Genomic DNA, 14,810 nt, shown 5'->3' on the forward strand with positions numbered 1-14,810 from the left:
TGCTATTTGGCTGCCAGCTCAGCTCCTAACCTGCAATTTAGTACCTGGGCGCCTTTTTCTATGTTGCTGCCTTGCGACAATTAGGAAGCTCCATTTTAAAACTCAATAGAGGGGGCGGCAGAGAAAGGCCAGGTTAGGGAGAAGGGTGGATTGTGTCCTTATGGCCAATTACTTGGAAGCCTATGGCAGCAGCCTTTTAGCAGCTCTAAATCCTTCCTTTCCTTATTTATATGTGGGTGAGTGTGCCAGGTTGCTGGCACGATGCGGTTAAGGTTGCCAACCTGGTCTGCAGAGTGAAAGATTGCCCTGCTCCCATCACCATCATGTTAGCAGTTTTCCAAAAAGGAGCAGTCTGTTTTAGTGTAAGAAGGAGAAGAAGAGGAGGAAGAGAAAGAAGAAAAAGAAGATGAAAAAAAGGAAAAGAAGAAGAAGAAGAGAGGAGGAAGAAGAAAAAGTAGTGGAAGAGGAAGAAGAAGAGGAGGAGGAGGAGGAAGAGGAAAGGGAAGAGAGGAAGAAGAGGAAAACTCACAGAGAAAGAAGAAAAAGACAGAGAGGAAGAATGGCAACAAGGAGGAAAGAGGAAAAGGAAGAGGAGGAGAAAGAAGAGAAAAAAGAAGAGGAGGAAGAAGAAAGGGAACAGGAAGATGAGGAAAAGGTAGTGGAGGAGGAGGAAGAAGAGGAAAAAGGAAGAGAGGAAGGATGTGGAGAAGGAAGAGGAAGAAGAGGAAAAGGAAGAGAAAGAGAAAGAAGAAGAAAAAAGGAAGAGAGGAAGAAGAGAAAAATGAAGTGAAGGAGGAAAAAGAAGAAGAAGAGGAAGAAAGGAAGAGGAAACAGAACAGAGAAGGAAGAAGAGGAAGAGGAAGAAGACACCTTCTCTGTCAGAATGCTCTGGTGCCTCACAAAACCACAGTTCCCAGAATTCCATAGCATTGAGTTAGGGCAGTTGAAGTGGGGTCAATCTGGATAATTTCTGCAGTGTGGATACAGCTTCAGGTTACATCGACTCATTATTTTTAGCAGGCTCCTTGATCCGACAGAGCAGTGAAAAATGAGTGTGTCGGGACATATGGTTGCTCACTTTTTGCCACTTCTTCCAATGTGGGAGGCAGGTATCCAAAGGCTGGTCCCAAGACCTTGAGCCTTTCGCACTGATCTGTCCAAGGAGGAAAATGCTCGCTTGTGTGCAGTGCTTCACCTCTTGAGCCATTAAGGTTTAATAGTCTCAATACATGGGATCAGCAGGGGCATTTTTCTGCCTGGAGTCGTGTAGGTGAAACAAGATCATGGTTGCAGCCCCTTCTGGATTAAGATGTATGAACCCACAGCAGCCACATAAATTACTCCTACGCGCTGAACTTAAAAAAAGCTACTTGCCCACCAAACACATTACAGGAATTATTACTTATAACTGCAAGAAGCAGAGTATGAGAAGAAACACGCCAGAGATGTCAAGCACTGAGGAAGAACACATAGTATAATCCTCTGAGCCCTGTGCTATTATCGCTTCTGGAGATATTGGGGGGGAGGAAGATTTAGCACACCCCCTCCATCAAAGTTTTCCTCCACATTTAATACTTAGTTTCCCTCTATTTTTCACCATATATAGTCCACCCTTTGCATCCACAGATTCTGCATCCATGGATTCAAATATCCATGTCTTGCAAATATTGCAATTCCAAAAAGCAAGCCATGATTTTGCCATTTTATACAAGAGACACTATTTTACTATATCATTGTATATAATGGGATTTGAGCACACCACAGATTTTGGTATCCACGGGGGGGGGGGGGGGGGGGGGGGGCTAAAACCAAACCCTAGCAGATACCAAGGGCCTGCTGTTTGGGGTGATTTTGTATTTTTATTTTGCCATAGGAGCGTGTTTAGATATTTCACATGACAGGTGTCAGCAGATCTAATTTCCCTTAACTGGACTATACCTGGCCATGGACATTTGTGAGCAATTACGAAGTAAATAAATACATTAACTCTAAGGCAAGGGGTGGAATCGGCGACACCTTCAGATGTTGCTGGATGACAACTACCATCAGCCCATGCCCAGCATCGCAATAATGCGGAATGCTGGGAATTGTAGTTCAATTCCAATACTGGGAGTTGTAGTTCACTTCAAGAGTTTCATGATTTCCACCCCTGATGAAAGGGCTAGAAAGCATACTTTCTCACAGGGAGCCTCTCGAGTGTAAAGTGAAACTGAGTTTTGATTCATGGTTAATCTGCACTGATTTGGGAGTAAGACAGGAAATAGCAGGGAACCTTTATTATTCCTGGGAGGGCTCAAGGCCAATTGCATTCTTCATAGTTCTTAGTACAATAACTTCCAAAATCCACGAAACATCTTTTTGGGGCCAACCGAAATGCACAAAATACACGTTGCAAGCTTTCAATCCATCGTTGCAAAGCTTGCAACATGCATTTTGTACATTTTGGTTGGCCCAAAAATGTTATTGCTATTTTGTGGATTTTGGATGTTATTGTACTTTGCTACATGGCCAACACAGTTACCCTTGGATAGGCTTCCATGTTTTCTTTTCAGTACTTGACCATTTAATACACTTCTGATTGATTATTGCAGAGGAGGCTCAACTACATAGGAATCTTGGTGGCCCAGTTTTGCCAGATGATTTCAGGGGTACGTCGACCCCCAAAAGTCCCAGTCTGGAATGGGTCAATCCCCCTTCTTCCCTCCTTTTCCTTCTTCCACCATCCATGGCTGCTGCTTTTATAAGGTTTCCTTCTACCAGCATGACACAATGAGCCATGTGCCACAGTCTCCCATGCTGATGAAAGGAATTATAATCAAAAAATGCAACTTGCCCGGATCCCTGGAGTGCACAAAGTGAGTGAGAGAGGAAAGAATCAGAGTATGCTAAAGTGCTGGGAGAGGAAGGAAGAGGACTCTGTAAATGCACGGCATTATTATCTGGTGGGACGTGAGGCAGGAAGGAAAGGGAGGTGTACAATATTGTTAAGAGATCATCCCCAGCCAGAGAGAACTGGAAGTGAGCCAGACGTTGGTGGATGCACTGGGAAGTACATGTGGGTGGTTACAGGAGCTAACCTTTGCAAAGAGAGTCAGCGTGGCATAGTGGTCTCTGTGGCAGACTACAACTCTGGAGACTGATTCCCAGCTCGGTCCTGAAACCCACTGGGTGGGCCTTGGGCAAGTCACACTCTCTCAGCCTCAGATGAAGGCAATGGCAAACCTCCTCTGGACCAATCTTGCCAAGAAAATCCCATGATAGGTTTGCCTTACGGTCACCATAAGTTGGAAACGACTTGAAGGTACACAACAACAACAACAACTTTTGCAAAGTAAATAAGTCCTCTTTGCTTTTGCCATTAGCTCACCCATCCACAACCCACCCTCGGGGGAAAAACAGGACCGGACTAAGACATTTTGCTGCTTCAGGTGGCATAGCAAATGGTCGTTGTCATTGCTTTATATGCCACCAAGTCAATTCCAACATATTATGATTTATGAATAGAAGGCTTCCAGGAGAGCTTGGTGAGATCTTACATTGCACCAGCATAGCATACATATCCAACAGTTACATTATGCTCCTATTGCGCAAGCTTTGTACTGAAGAGCAACATGCCCAGCCATGCAAGAATACACAACTAAAACACTTTTGAAAGACATCTATCCAACCTCTGGTTAAAGACCTTCAAAGAAGAAGAGTCCACCACTGTAAAAGGCAGAATATTCCACTGTTGAACAGCAATTACAGTAAATTAGTTCTCCCTAATGTTTAGGTGGAATTTCTTTTCTTGCAATTTGAATCCACTGTTTTACATTCTAGTCTCTGGAGCTCACTCCATCTTGTACATGGTATCCCTTTGGACATTTAAAGATGGCTATCATGTCACCTCTCAGTCTTCTCTGCTCCAGGCTAAACATACCCAACTCTCTAAGCCACTTAGCTTCTCCCCAAGTCTTTGCTGATCTGCTGGGAAAGGCTAAAATGGCTCCCCCTTTGACAACTTCAGCAATGTTAGAGCAACCTTCTTCAACTTGGTATCCTCTACATGTACTGGACTACAGCTCCCATCACCCGCAGGATGGTGCTACTACCTTGGTCGGAAACCATGGGGGATGTAGTCCAACACATGTACAAGGTGGCGGAGTGGGGAAGACTGTGCAAGAGGGTCAGAAGAAGTCACTTGTGTACGTTCTGACATTTTACCAGGTTTCTGTACTGCTGGCAAATGATGGGAGTTGCACTCCAAAATATCAAGACAACAATGGGTTTCTGAGTCCTTTCCTTCTGCAGCTAAGGCCCCTTGAAGGGAGAAGACATCAAGAACTAATCCCAGGATCCCATGACTGTCTTTTTCTTCTGTTCTACCTTAGACCCTCCAAATTTTGCAAAAGGAAAGGGAACCACAAACACTGTAATTCATCTCCTCCCTTCCCCACAAAAGTTGTTGTTTTAAGTGCAAAAACACCACAAGGGATGGACCAGAGAGGAACTGTGTGTGATGACTTTACAATGTCTGGCCCTTCCATACTGTGCGCAGTCAATTTCTGCTTCAGATTTCCATGTTCCTTTTTCTTCCTCCTCCTGGGACTCAACAGCAGAAGAGAAATGGCTGTGCTTTGAACCCAGCAAGAGTGCTTCAGAGCAGCCCCGCTGCTCCAAAAAGAGATGTCAATCTTCTTGTTTTATTTTATTGCGTTCATCAAATTTGCAAAACAGGTAAAGCCTTGCAAAGCCGCGAGAGCCGCTTTATGATGACAGCCTGTCCTGGAACCTGACTGCTGTGCTGCTATCTCAACAGAGCAGAATGCCTTCTACTACATCTGCTAAAGGCAAAGAGAACATTCAACCGGTGGAGCTTTCTGCAATGCCGCATTGGCCTAAACAGATGACAAAAATTCCCTTTGTGGATTTCTGTTGGCAACGGAGCTGCTTAAAAGCACAGGAGAAAAGTTAGCAACTTTGTTGGACAGCCCAAAATGTAAACAGTCACTGCTAGAGTACTATGCAAGGTGGCAAGAAAGAGCAAGCATAGTGTAGTGACTTGAGTGTTGGAATATGACTTTAGAAACCAGGATTTGAATCCCAGCTTGGCCATGAAACCCATTGGGTGACCTTGGGCAAGTCATGCTCTCACAACCTCAGAAGATAGCAACGGCAAAGCCTCTCTGAACAAATCTTGCCAAGAAAACCCATGATAGGGTCGCCCTAAGTCGGAAACAACCTGAAGGCATATACGTAATGACAAGCCCATTTTTCTCTCCAATGTACAGAGTCTGGTCTGTACCTTTGCAGACAGGTTTCAGTCTGTACAGAGAGGAAACTGCAATGGACAGAGTGCACTGGAAGGTATCTGGGACACACTAACACATGCCAATCTGACCACTGTATTCCCAATTACCATGTATGGATGTGAGAGATGGACAGTGAAGGAAGCAGACAGAAAGAAAACCAACTCATTCGAAATGTGGTGCTGGAGAAGAGTGCTTAGGATCCCATGGACAGCCAAGAAGACAAACAAATGTATCCTTGAACACATCAGACCAGGGCTCTCCTTGGAAGATAAGATCAAGGTGAGAGTATCTTACTTTGGCCATGGATCAAGACATGGATCACTAGAAATAGCAATAATGCTAGGAAAGGTGGCGGGTAGAAGAAAAAGAGGAAGACCACAAACCAGATGGATAGACTCGATCAGGGAGGTTATTATGGGCAAGGGCTTCCAGGATCTGGGCAAGAATGCAGTGGAGGAGAGGGATTCTTGGAGATGTCTCATCCACAGGGTTGCCATGAGTCGGAGCCAACTCAGGGGCAGCTAACTACAAGAACAGCATTCTCCTTTAATGTCTTAACATTTTGCTGTGCCTTGTCCTCCTTTGTGGTTAGGACATCTGGCCACCCTAGACAGAGACCATCTCACTCATGCTTTGTGCACTGTTGCCATCTAATGGCAAGGCATTCTATCTGCAAGCAACTGGAATGGCTTACCTGGAACAGCCAACGCAGGACGGCATGGGGACACCTGGACTGGCCCCGGTACAAGGAGCTGATGAGGCCATCATGGAGGAGTGCCAGCTGGCGGGGGAACTGGGAACTGGAGACACAAAAGAGGAGTCAGAGGAAATACAGTTGCCCCCCCCAAATTCACTGGCATTTGGGATGCAGGACCCCTGTAAAACTGTAAAAAACAGAAATAAAGAAACACTTTTAAAAAAAACCCTGAAAGAACACATCTTTAGGAATCTCTAGGTCCTCCAGCGCAACTGTATGGTCAACTTCTGCCAGACATTGACCATAGAATTGTGCTGGAAGGCCTACAAATGCCTAGAGAGGTGTTCTTGCTAGAAATTTCTAGGTCCTCCAGTGCAACTGTATGGTCAACATCTACCAGAAGTTGACCACACAATTGTGCTGAAGAACCTATAAATGCCTAGAGAAGTGTTCTCTCTAAGAATGTCTAGGTCCTCCAGAGGAACATCTGGCAAAAACTGGCCACAGAGTCATGCTGAGGGACCTAGAGAACATATCAATCAAATCTGCAAAAGTCAAAGCCCCAGATGTGGAGAGTTGACTGTACGGGGGAACAATTATTTATACCACCCAAGGATTTAGCAGGTAGAAACGTTAAGGTTTTGTAAAAGAAAGAGATGAGAACAAGAAAGGAGATCCAGGTAACTATAGACCAATCAGCCTGATCTCCATCCAGACAAAGATATTAGAATAGATTATACAGGAGTCCGTCTCTTCTAAAATCCGGACTAAACCCGTGAGTGAATTCACAACCCTAACAGCTGCCAGTGGCCATGACAAAAATTAAAAATCCTGCTGGGACCAAGCTGGAAGCAAACACACAGGTAGCCATACTGAGAGTCCACACTACAGTGAAAAAGTTCAGGGTTCGTTTTGGTTTTGTTTTGTTTTTTAAACCTTAGTTGTTGTCAGATCTAACTGAAAAAATGTGGCTGGAAGGTCTCCATATGGGACCCACATCAAAGCCAGTGAAATCAACCTACAGACAGATTGGAAACCAATTGGCAAGGCTGCATGGTCTGGCAAATCCTATGCTTAGATACAGAGAACTCCACAAAAGGGCCCAAGGATGAATCCTTGATTTATTTAGATGCTCAGGAAAAAATGCCAAGCATGGACCAGGGAAGGCCTGGGTCTGAATCCTTAATCAAGAAGCTTGATGGTGCACTCAGTCTAGTTTATTTTTTGGATGTAGCTACACAAGTTATATATTACTCCCAATATTAGAGGAGGTCTTGCTTCTACACTTTCTGGGAACCAAGGATGCTACTGGTGTTGCAACCAGGACCAGCTTAGTAGGCTTACCTATGGATCTTTGGGGGGGGGGGTCCAAGGGGCAATGCCCCCAGTCTCATTCTGACTCCAAGTTAAAACTTTGCTTTACACCAAAACTTCTGGATTTTTGGCCCAGTTAGGTATCACTGCTCTCAACACACATGTGCATCCACTTGCAACATGTCTCCATTAACAGGCACCCAAGTGCAACACACATGCACAATTTCAAACACGTTTCTGTGTCCAATGGTACCACCTGTCCAGGCACAAAGGCACCCCCACCCCCTTGAATAGCAACGTTGCACAACTGGACCAAGACGTCAGATGCACATGCACATCCATGAATTGAATGTGGACAGTCCACATAAGACAAAAACATCCAGCCACTACTATAGGGGAACGTATGTATGCCTCAGATGCCAACAGGATTCCAACCTATGAAGTCTTTTTGATTTGAAGACTTCACCATTCAACACTCTTAGCTTTCAGTGGAAACCTTTTCCTTGGCCTTTCCCGGAGCAAGAACGGCCCCTGTGAATTTTTGTTCTGTTCTTCCGTCGAAGTAAACAAAAAAACAACCCCAGAACAGAACAAAAACAAGCTGACGGCTTCTTCTGTGCATTATTTCTATACAAGCTCAGTAAGTGAAAATAAAAGATGCAAGAAGGAGTCCTGTGCATTAAAGAGAAAACACAATTTTAAAAGACACCCGGCAGCCCTGCTGAAAGCAACTCTTTTTAAATAAACCTTCCCTGAGCATTTGATGCCATATTTTTCTGGGACAAAATATATTTAAGCTGCTTGGAACATAATGATCCGAAGTGATGCTTCCCCCCTGGGCCTCAAGGCTGTCATTCCGCTCCCTGGCTGCGTCTGGGCAATTTGATGAATTTCTCCTCAGCAGGATCTGCTACAAATTTGGTCGAGGAAAAGTGCTCCCGGTGCTGGCTCGCAAGAAGAAAGAGTTGATTTTCGGAAAGGCAGAGTTTGCATTCAGACTCGCACAAGCAAAAGTGAAACGCAAACATATTTCTTTCTTCACTGCAAGAATGTACAAGAATTAGGAGGACTGGGGAAGAGAGAAAGCTAGGGCAACTCAAAGTGGTAAGAATGCAACCTGCGGTCACCAGTGCCAAGCCATCCATGGGTGAAAAGGGGCCTGCAAGAACAACAGAATGAATGGAGGTCTCAGACACTAGCCAGTACTAACTGGCTGCAATTTACTTTCCTTCTGTCCTGAATTTGCAAGACTGGATGTTGAGGTCTTGCCCTGGATCCAGACTATGGCACTGGAGAGAGGGAGAGGATGTTCAAAAGGGGCTCCACTGCTCTTAAAATATTACATTTATTTTTGCCCAGACAAGTAGTCAGACAAATTCTGCCGGGTATCAGCCATTACAGGGTCAACCAGCTGCAACCTTCCACTTAATGGCCCAAAGGCAGAGGAGTTGGTCACCCAGACAGGGACTCCTTGTGCCTCGCTTCCGGTCTGGTGAGTCATTCCTCATTGGGCTGAGTGCTTTGGCTGAAATGCCCGCCCGGGGGTTTGCGGTGCCTGTTTCAAGAGCCACCATCTTCCTTGTGCTGGACATCTTCACTGCATGCCCTGTATGTCCCATCTGTCTCTGTCTCAGCCCCTTAGGGGATGGAGGCTGGATTCGAACAGAAAGGAGAGACTGATGAAGTGTCGGGCTTGGCATGCATTGTGTGAAACCAATGAAGCCTTGTCCATTAACCAAGAGGGCATTTAAATATAGGCTAGGTCAGAGACTAAACGCAGCGGTGGAGTCTCCATGGACGTAATTTGATGTAGGATGGCAAACTCTGAGAGAGGCCAGTTCTGCTCAAGAGGAAGCCAAGAGCAGCTAGCAAAACTCAAGGCAGTAACTTGGAGCTGTGGAGAAGCAGGAATGGAACCTGGAAGGGTAGCTAAGATTAGACTTTCAGGAGAAGCTTTGTTCATGCCATCACTTTATCTTATTTGCTGCACTTAAGTGGCTATCTAGATAATGGTCCCTTTCTCACTACACAGTTATAGCACTTACAGTTCCACCTTGCTCTCCTTCCGAGACAGGTCAAACCACTTCTGCACCGTCAGGCTTTTACAAAATAACTAGAATTGGGCTTCTAATGGTGTGCAGTTATGTTTTTAAGATTGGTATATCGTATTCCCATACCTTGGATGAAACATATTTCAGGAAGGAGGCTGCAGTCAAGAAATCAGAAGAAGACTATGAATGGGAAGGGCAGCTATGAAAGAACTGGAAAAGATCCTCAAAAGTAAAGATATACAACTGAACACTAAAGTCAGAATCATACAAGCCACGGTATTCCCCATCACCATGTATAGTTGTGAGAACTGGACAGTGAAGAAAGTGGGTAAGAAGAAAATCAATTCATTTGAGATGTGCTGCTGGAGAAGAGTACTGAGGATAGCATGAAGAGCCAAAAAGACAAAGAAATGAGTCCTAGAACAGATCAAGCCAGAAATCTCCTGGAAGTCAAGATGACTAGGCTGAGGCTGTCGTACTTTGGTCATGTCATGAGAAGGCACGACTCATTCAAAAAAACAATTGTGCTAAGAAAGGTAGAGGGAAGTAGGAGAGGAAGGCCACATGCTAGATAGATGGACTCTATTAAAGCAGAGCAGAGGAGCACAGGGAGTCTTGGAGATATCTCATCCATGGGGTCACCATGAGTCACAATCAACTCAAGGGTAGTTAACATCCATCTTGGAGATGGGTCCCACCTCCAAGATATCTCACTATGTATATGCAAACATTCCAAGATCCAAAATACTTCTGCCCCCAGGCATTTCAGATAAGGGAGACGCAACCTGTACTGGCAACGACTAGGCTAGCTGGGGCATTCTAGCTGTTGTCATCCAAAACAACAAATGTCTTGAAGTGTCAAGTCACCTTGGAAGCTTCCTTCAACAAAACACTTTTTTCCTTCCAGAAGATTCCTTCAAAAAGCACCCGGCATTTCTTTCACCGGTGATGGTGGGAAGACACCAGGCAAGCGCTTGTCGGATATTCCTGTTTCCGAACACACATCCCTCACGCTTCGGTGTTCCTCTCTTTGCCTACCCACAACGCAGGCCTCCCCTTGTCTAACATCCGCTTCCTACAAGGCCGTGTATCTCTTCCAATTAGCAGAGCCAAAGCGGGCTAATTACTGTCAAAAGCTGGCACGACCTGGAGGCTTCTTTCTTCTTCCGTCGTCGAAGCCAAGCAAAGCCAGTCCTTTCGTTGGTATTCTGGGGGAGGCTCCGCTACACTCCCGTGGGGTGTGTGTTGGCACTCCATCGCCATTTATCACAGGGATGCCATGCATGACAGGTAACCTACTTTCACAAGCCTACTAGAATATTCACAAGGTTGAGCTATGTGCTGCCACTCCCCCATACAAATGAGGAGAGCGGCAAGGCAGGGAAGGCGCATGGAACATGTGTGGTTGACTACAAGCACGACGTGGACCCAAGATGCATAAGGATGAGGTGCAGGTACAATTTGGCTCAACCAGAGCTTGGGAAAGCTCCCCTTTTTTTCTTTTTTTGGACTATCCATTCCAGAATCCCCTAACCAGGGCTGGCTGGTGGATTCTGGAAAGGATAATCTAAAAAAAGGAACTTCCCCAAGCTATAACGAAATTTGAACTCGTCATAATACAGTATGTAGAGAGATCTTGTAGCACCTTTGAGACTAACTGAAAGAAAGAAGTTGGCAGCATGAGCTTTCCTAGACTTCAGTCTACTTCCGCAGATGCATTCAGTAGGAAGTAGAAGTCTAAGAAAGCTCATGCTACCAAAGGGGGTCCCTGCAGTGAGAAAAGCCTTCCTCCTAAGGAGAACTTCTGCCTAAATGCCTGTAGCTACCCTTGTATGGAGCCTATCACGCGAAGGAGATCGGGAGTTTATCCTGTGAATATCTTGGGGAAATCGGATAATTATGGGAAATGATTTCACACGACGTCGCACAAAACCCGCCATTAAAGTGGTCACAAAGGAGCATTAACACACATCTTTTCACTTTCGGGATCTCAGCAACAATGCATTTCCGATATCACTTTTTTTTGGTGCAATTGCGTGCGATAATCATTCACGCAGTTACTTGTCATTTTCACTTTATTTGCGGGACGCTTTAAATGCACTTTAATCTCTCTTTAATGCTGCAATTAGCCCCAGTGTGATAAACTCTTTCCTGAATAATGCTGATGAGGCAAGCTGCTTTTTTAAAATAAGGATTGTCTCTTATGCATGTGATGGCAAAACCCTACTCCTCATAACACAAGTCCATTTTTATCCTATTTCTTAGCAAATTCCTGTTGTCTTTTAAATCATGGTGCTGGGAGTTGCCTGAAAGTGGACTAAGCCCTTCTAATGAGCCTCGACCACAGTTTAATAACTGAACTGCAGTGATTTAGCTCCTCCGCTGATGGAAAAAGGGGCAAAAATATTGTTCAGATTATTACTCTTAAACTGCAAGGCTGGCTCTACATGCCAACACACAGCATGGCTCCCACAGCCTTCCCATACAGGCGCAGGCACATTCACCCACATCTCCACGGCCTCCAATTTTCAGAGGCTTAATTAATCAGCCTCCGTAATGTTTCGCAGGATCCCCGACTCAACACTGTTCCCGTAATGCAAAGTGCCATTAATTATTAATTCTTATTATTAAATAATACGCTGGCAGGGGAGGCAGAGGCAGCGGTAGCGGAAGCAAACCTAAGCTGTTTTTAAGCCAATTACCTTCATGCCCGCAGGTTCCCCCATTTCCAGCAACAGCAGAGAAAGCAACACAAGGGTGGAGGAGATCTACTATGTCCACAATGTTCAAATCTCTTGCTGGAGCCAGTTAAATGCTCCATAAGTGGCAGGGGGGGGGGTGAAAGGAGCAGAGGGGCACAGAGCTTCGTCTCACAAGCTCAGAGCAGGTTATGCCCTAGCAGAAGCTGCAGGGCATGAATGCACTGGGGATGGGCAATTTCTGTGCAGGATAATGCCCTGGGAGACTTTGCAAAGTGGTAATACTGGGAGAATCCTGCATAGAAATCTTTGCTCTCTCCTGCAGCAAGGAGAAAACTATAGGAATTAACCACCCTTGACTGCAAAGATAACACAGGCAAGATTTACATCTTTAGGAGAATGTTCCTCCTGTTTCTCTGAAGATTTCAGCTGCAATGGGTCGTAACAAAGAGCCTTACCCCTGGGAGATATAATGAAGGAGAAATAGCGGTGGGTAGAGCTTTTCAACCTAGATTTCAAGCTTAGATCCAAAACTGATTGTGGCTAACTTTGCTGCTTATTCTCCTTCAACAGTAACATCTGGAATCCCCCTCGTGTGTTGTGTTATGCAGCAGCCACAGACACACAGCAGTGGATTCATTTATTAATTTTTGAGTTTTCCATAAGTGGGATTGCACAATTCTTGGAGGATGAGCAAGATGACTTGATAATTTAAAAGTCGGAAACCAGGGTCTGGGCTGCACCATTTAATATTTGAGGTGGAGAATTGCACAATGGGTTACACCTCATCTGTAAGAAAAAGAAAGTCACCTGTGCATAGAAACCTAGCAGATCAAGGAGAAGCTCTTCCCTTATATATACATATATATATATAAGGATCTTTTCTATAGGGGGGACCATTCACTTTTAAGAGTCAGCACCTGCTGTTTTAAGAGGCCCATCCACTGGCTGCAGGAGAGAACAAAGGTTTCAATGGCAAGTGGTCCATTGCACCCTTGGGCTAGAAGTGATGGCTCACTTGCATTATTAATACAGGGAGCTCACCTGAAGAAAAGTCTTTCTATCTGGTTCTGTGGCTCCAGCCCATTGGCGTCCAAAGGCAAAGTGGTCTTTGTGTGAGGTGGGAACCGAAAAATGCTTTCGCCCGGGTAGAGAGTTGGGATGGTGCCCCGATTAATAGAGAACTTCTTCAGGAACAACCTAGGAGAAGGAAAAAAAGTAGCCATTTACAAACAGCTCAGAGAAAAAGAGAGAAAGAAAGACCAAGTACAGATTAAGGAAGGGATGCCTGAACTTTCCCTACCCCAAACCCCCCTTATCTCCAAGGGATGGAGGTTTTGGCTTCCATCACAGGCTGTACTTTGTCTGAACACTGAATGCTTTAGGCCAGCTTACTCCAGAGAGCCTGGTGGGAAAAAACTTTGGACTACAACTCTCATCAGACTTCTTAGCAGGGCTGTGGAGCCGGAGTCAAGAATTGTGGAGTCGGAGCTGGAAGCAGGTCTGGGTGGTTCCAGATTTGGTAGAAATGTACTGATTCTGGGTCTGTAGCAGTTAAAGTGAGATCAAACTGCTATAATTATGCCATGTGGATACACCCGTTGAATGCTGTTTTGGTGCCTTTACTCTGCCCAGTACTAAACTGCAGCAAGTTACTGCAATGCTGGAAATTTGGGGACCTTTAAGCCTCAGTAGTCCAACTGCAAAAAACAAAGGTATTGACTCAAACACACTTTCTTGGAAGCAAACCACGCTGGGAGCAACAGGACTTACATACAGACAAGTGCCGAAAGGACCCAAAGCACCCTGACAGTGAAATGAAATGATACAGATAAATGGTCCTGATTGCCAGGTTTGCTTTCGCATGCTTCTAATGCGCTTGCAGAGGCATTTCCGTGGCTGGAGCAAGAGGGGAAGATTAAGAGCAAACCACTGGATTGATTTCTTCCTTAATCTCTGTTCCCAGCAGGGCTCTTGAACGCTCCCACTTATGGACTTTTAAACAACGCTTGCTGGAGAAATGGTACAGTGACCTTACGCTGAAAACAACTCTGGATACACACGGCGCCTGCAGATCCAAGTTAAACCCAAGGAACCACAAGACATGGCTAGGAGGTGAGGGGAGAAAACCTTATCCACTGTGGAAGGCCCTTCTTGAGAGGTCCCCCCAGAACCAATGTTGACTTCTTTCCAATGCCAAGTCAAATCATGGCTTTCATTAAAGCCTTTGGGGCTTAGTTACTTTCAATGTACATATACCTGTTTTTTTAATTGTTTCAAACTGTTAAGCTATTTTAACTTGTCATTATGATTGTGATTTTATCCTGCACTATAATAATCTAGGTTGACCCCACTTTAACTGCCACGGCTCAGTGCTATGGAATTCTGGGACCTGTAATGGTGCCAGAGCTCTCTGAAAGAGAAGTTAGTCTGAAATATCAGCATGCAAAAGGATCTAGTAGCATCTTTGAGTGGAACTGTGCAACTGAAATTGTAGCATAAGCTACAACTTGGTCTACTTCCATGGTGCAAACCATGCTCAGATGTTCACCCCATGCACCTGAGGAAGTAGACTCAGTATACAAAAGCTTATGCTACAACTTCTTTTGCCAGTTATTCTCAAAGATGCTGCAAGATCCCTTTGCATGTTGATCTTTCAAGTTAATGTGATGCTAGAAATCCGGGATCTGAAGAAAAAATTCATTTGGAGACCACAACCCTTATTTGCAGGGCAATGCCCTCATTTTTGCATCCCACA

General features: G+C 45.0%; 1 protein-coding gene across 2 annotated transcripts in view; it reads right to left on the minus strand.

Annotated features, from left to right (window-relative positions):
- The window catches only part of FAM178B (family with sequence similarity 178 member B), a 120,135-nt gene that overhangs the window by 96,780 nt on the left and 8,545 nt on the right, over nucleotides 1-14,810 (minus strand). For both annotated transcript variants that reach the window (XM_089537701.1, XM_089537702.1), the window contains exons 6-7: nucleotides 13,097-13,252; nucleotides 5,986-6,091 (exon numbers count right to left, since the gene is read on the minus strand). In XM_089537701.1, the coding sequence (XP_089393827.1) occupies nucleotides 5,986-6,091; nucleotides 13,097-13,252 (262 nt within the window). The remainder of the gene's footprint in view (nucleotides 1-5,985; nucleotides 6,092-13,096; nucleotides 13,253-14,810) is intronic.

The sequence above is a fragment of the Sceloporus occidentalis genome, unplaced genomic scaffold (assembly GCF_023333645.1).
Source record: "Sceloporus occidentalis isolate IW3139 unplaced genomic scaffold, rSceOcc1.0.p SCAF_9, whole genome shotgun sequence".
Classification (NCBI taxonomy): domain Eukaryota; kingdom Metazoa; phylum Chordata; class Lepidosauria; order Squamata; family Phrynosomatidae; genus Sceloporus; species Sceloporus occidentalis.